Raw genomic sequence first — 2500 nt, 5'->3', positions numbered from 1 at the left:
TGTACAGTTAAAAGAACTTAATATATTATTAAAAATTATTGAAAATGTTTCAGTGTTGGTCATTTGTCATCATTGGTGTTTTAAATGAGCTTTACTTTTTCTTGATCTTGACATTTTGGTGCTTGTGGAATCTGCAACTGGTCCATCTGTGAAGATGACAGGGACTCCTCACTTTTGAGTTTTTTCCTCCTTTGTAAAATAATTAAACTTGAATTATTTTTTTATTCAGTTGTAAGCTACTCTGTTTATACATGTACCCTTTTAAAGTTTATTAGTAAAATATTCTCAATTAAACTCCACCCACCCACCATCCAAAAACAAGATGTCGGTCACATTTTGAAAAATAATTTCACCTTTTTGTACATTCAGGATCAGAGAAATCCATGGCCTTTCCTTCATTCCATGCAAAATATGCAGGGTCCCCCTCCTTCTTACCATCCTTAAAGTGGCAGGAGCAGATGCGATCATTCTGATCTCCTGGTTGGCGATCAGCTCGTCTAAAAATATACATTATACAAAGACTGAGTGAAGGAAAATTAAAAAGCAAAACCTGTTCATTTAGCATGTTATTATCAAATAGCCTAAAAGACTTATTTTTTCATTATTTTTTTTTAAATGTTTCATTTACTTGCAAGTACAAGATAACCATGTGCATAACATTAACAAACGGTAGCAGTATTTGGTAGTAATAATACGAAATAAAATGTAATAAAAACAGCTGTTAAACAAAAATTAATCTTGCTACAAATTGCACAGTTTTTGTAGTATGTACTCTTCATTATTCTTCTGCTATATTGATTACTACGAGATTTAACTTTTTAGCATGCATGTATAAATACTGTATCTGACAATGCAGCATCGTGACATATCATTACAAGTACCTACAAATTTTGTCAATATCAGTCTAGTCGAACCCTCAAACGGGGGTATACCCCCAAACGAGGGTTTTCCTTCCCTTAATGCAACGCACGAAATTCAAGAACGATAACTCTTCTTATTTAAAAAATATGTATTTTTTTAAAAAATCACAAACATGCAAAAATGATTCGTCTACACCTTTGTTTTCAATTTCAAAAAAATAATAAATTACTTTTCGTTTTTATTTACCTCATTTCTGAAGCACAAAAGTTTGTTTACAAGACAGAGGAAATTCGGACGGGCACAGAAGAAAGTGTCGAAAAATAATAAATAACATGTTAATACACAAAATTTGTAATACCGGGGAACGGAATTATATGTAGTTTAACTTTAAACAAAACATTGTTTGTTTATTCATCCGTTTTATTAAATTATGCATAAAAAATCTAGTTGTATCAAACATGGAGGTCAAGGCACAGAAAACGCTAACTTTGGGAGAGAAAAAGTCTCGATTTTTACAATAAACATATACTTTTTCGCAATTCAATCTCTTTAAACCTCTTTAATCTATCAAATTTGAGTACATACAGAGCTACGAAAAAATCCATCACTTTGCACGAGCATATTTTGTGGACCACACGTTTTTCCGTGAAAACGGCACTTTTTGAGTGTCTGCGCATGCGCCGTACCCCCGTTTGAGGGTACGGATTTCCAACATCCGTTTACCCCCGTTTGAGGGTTCGACTAGACTGAATATATCTACGTTTACTGAGTTTTTTCCCTAGCAGGCCGAAATATCTCCATCATGTCACCAGGAACAACAGTCGTGCAGCTCGTAATAAGTGCTGCAATAAACAAACTGATGATTGTGTTTTTTCTCACCTGCTAGCACTGGTTCTCTGCCCTTGATTCCAGTCGCTGCCGCTAGGAATTACAGTTGTATAGTTATTACAGCCCTGAGTTGGTTTTTCAGGGCGCTTGCGCCCGTGAACCAATGTCAGGGCACCAGTCTACTCACCTGCATGGTTTTCCCGACGCTTCAGCTACTTTCGTTATTTCTAACCAATGAAAATTGTCCTTACTTTTCTGTTGCGTCATGCAATTTTATTGCACGCATCACTGAATTGTAGAACACACATCACAAGATTTCGAATAGGGGCTGTAAGTCTCGTTTTTTGTTACTTCCGGTGAAGAGCTTCCGGTGACAAACAAACAAATGGCGATATCAATTCAGTACTGGGCGAACTATACCACAGACAAACCGAAGCTTATGAGAAAATCGGAGAACGCTGTGTATAGTAACCATGTGTTGAAGTTCCTCTACGACAACGAGGAAAACGTTGTCAATGCTGTTGTGCAAGCGTCAATGAAAAACAAGTCTTACAAAGTAACAGTAAGGAGATTGTCCTTTTGTGATTTTTTTTATTTGTATAGTAGCCTCATTCGTATTTGTTGCTTTCCAGAATTTTTTCAAATATTTTTTTAAGTGAAGCCCCATTCTTTTGATTCAAGTAATTTTAGTAATCAATGACTGTATGTAGCTATAATTCAAGAAATTTTGTGTGTGTTTGGGGGGGGGGGGGTGTTATTGCCACATATAACCCGTATTTTATATTGATAGGCAATTCTGAACGATGGCTAT

At 35.6% G+C, this 2500-nt stretch overlaps 1 protein-coding gene across 1 annotated transcript in view; it reads right to left on the bottom strand.

Annotated features, from left to right (window-relative positions):
* The window catches only part of LOC134267673 (uncharacterized), an 11329-nt gene extending 10436 nt beyond the window's left edge, over window positions 1-893 (bottom strand). The window contains exons 1-3 of the mRNA XM_062749887.1: window positions 882-893; window positions 354-497; window positions 96-189 (exon numbers count right to left, since the gene is read on the bottom strand). Coding sequence (XP_062605871.1) covers window positions 96-189; window positions 354-385 — 126 coding nt within the window. The 5' untranslated portion in view covers window positions 386-497; window positions 882-893. The remainder of the gene's footprint in view (window positions 1-95; window positions 190-353; window positions 498-881) is intronic.
* Between the last annotated feature and the right edge of the window lie 1607 nt (window positions 894-2500).

This window comes from Saccostrea cucullata, unplaced genomic scaffold, assembly GCF_032062105.1.
Source record: "Saccostrea cucullata isolate Sc308-1 unplaced genomic scaffold, CSIRO_AGI_Scuc_v1 ctg2518, whole genome shotgun sequence".
Lineage (NCBI taxonomy): Eukaryota > Metazoa > Mollusca > Bivalvia > Ostreida > Ostreidae > Saccostrea > Saccostrea cuccullata.
This window is presented reverse-complemented; position numbering and strand designations above follow the sequence as displayed.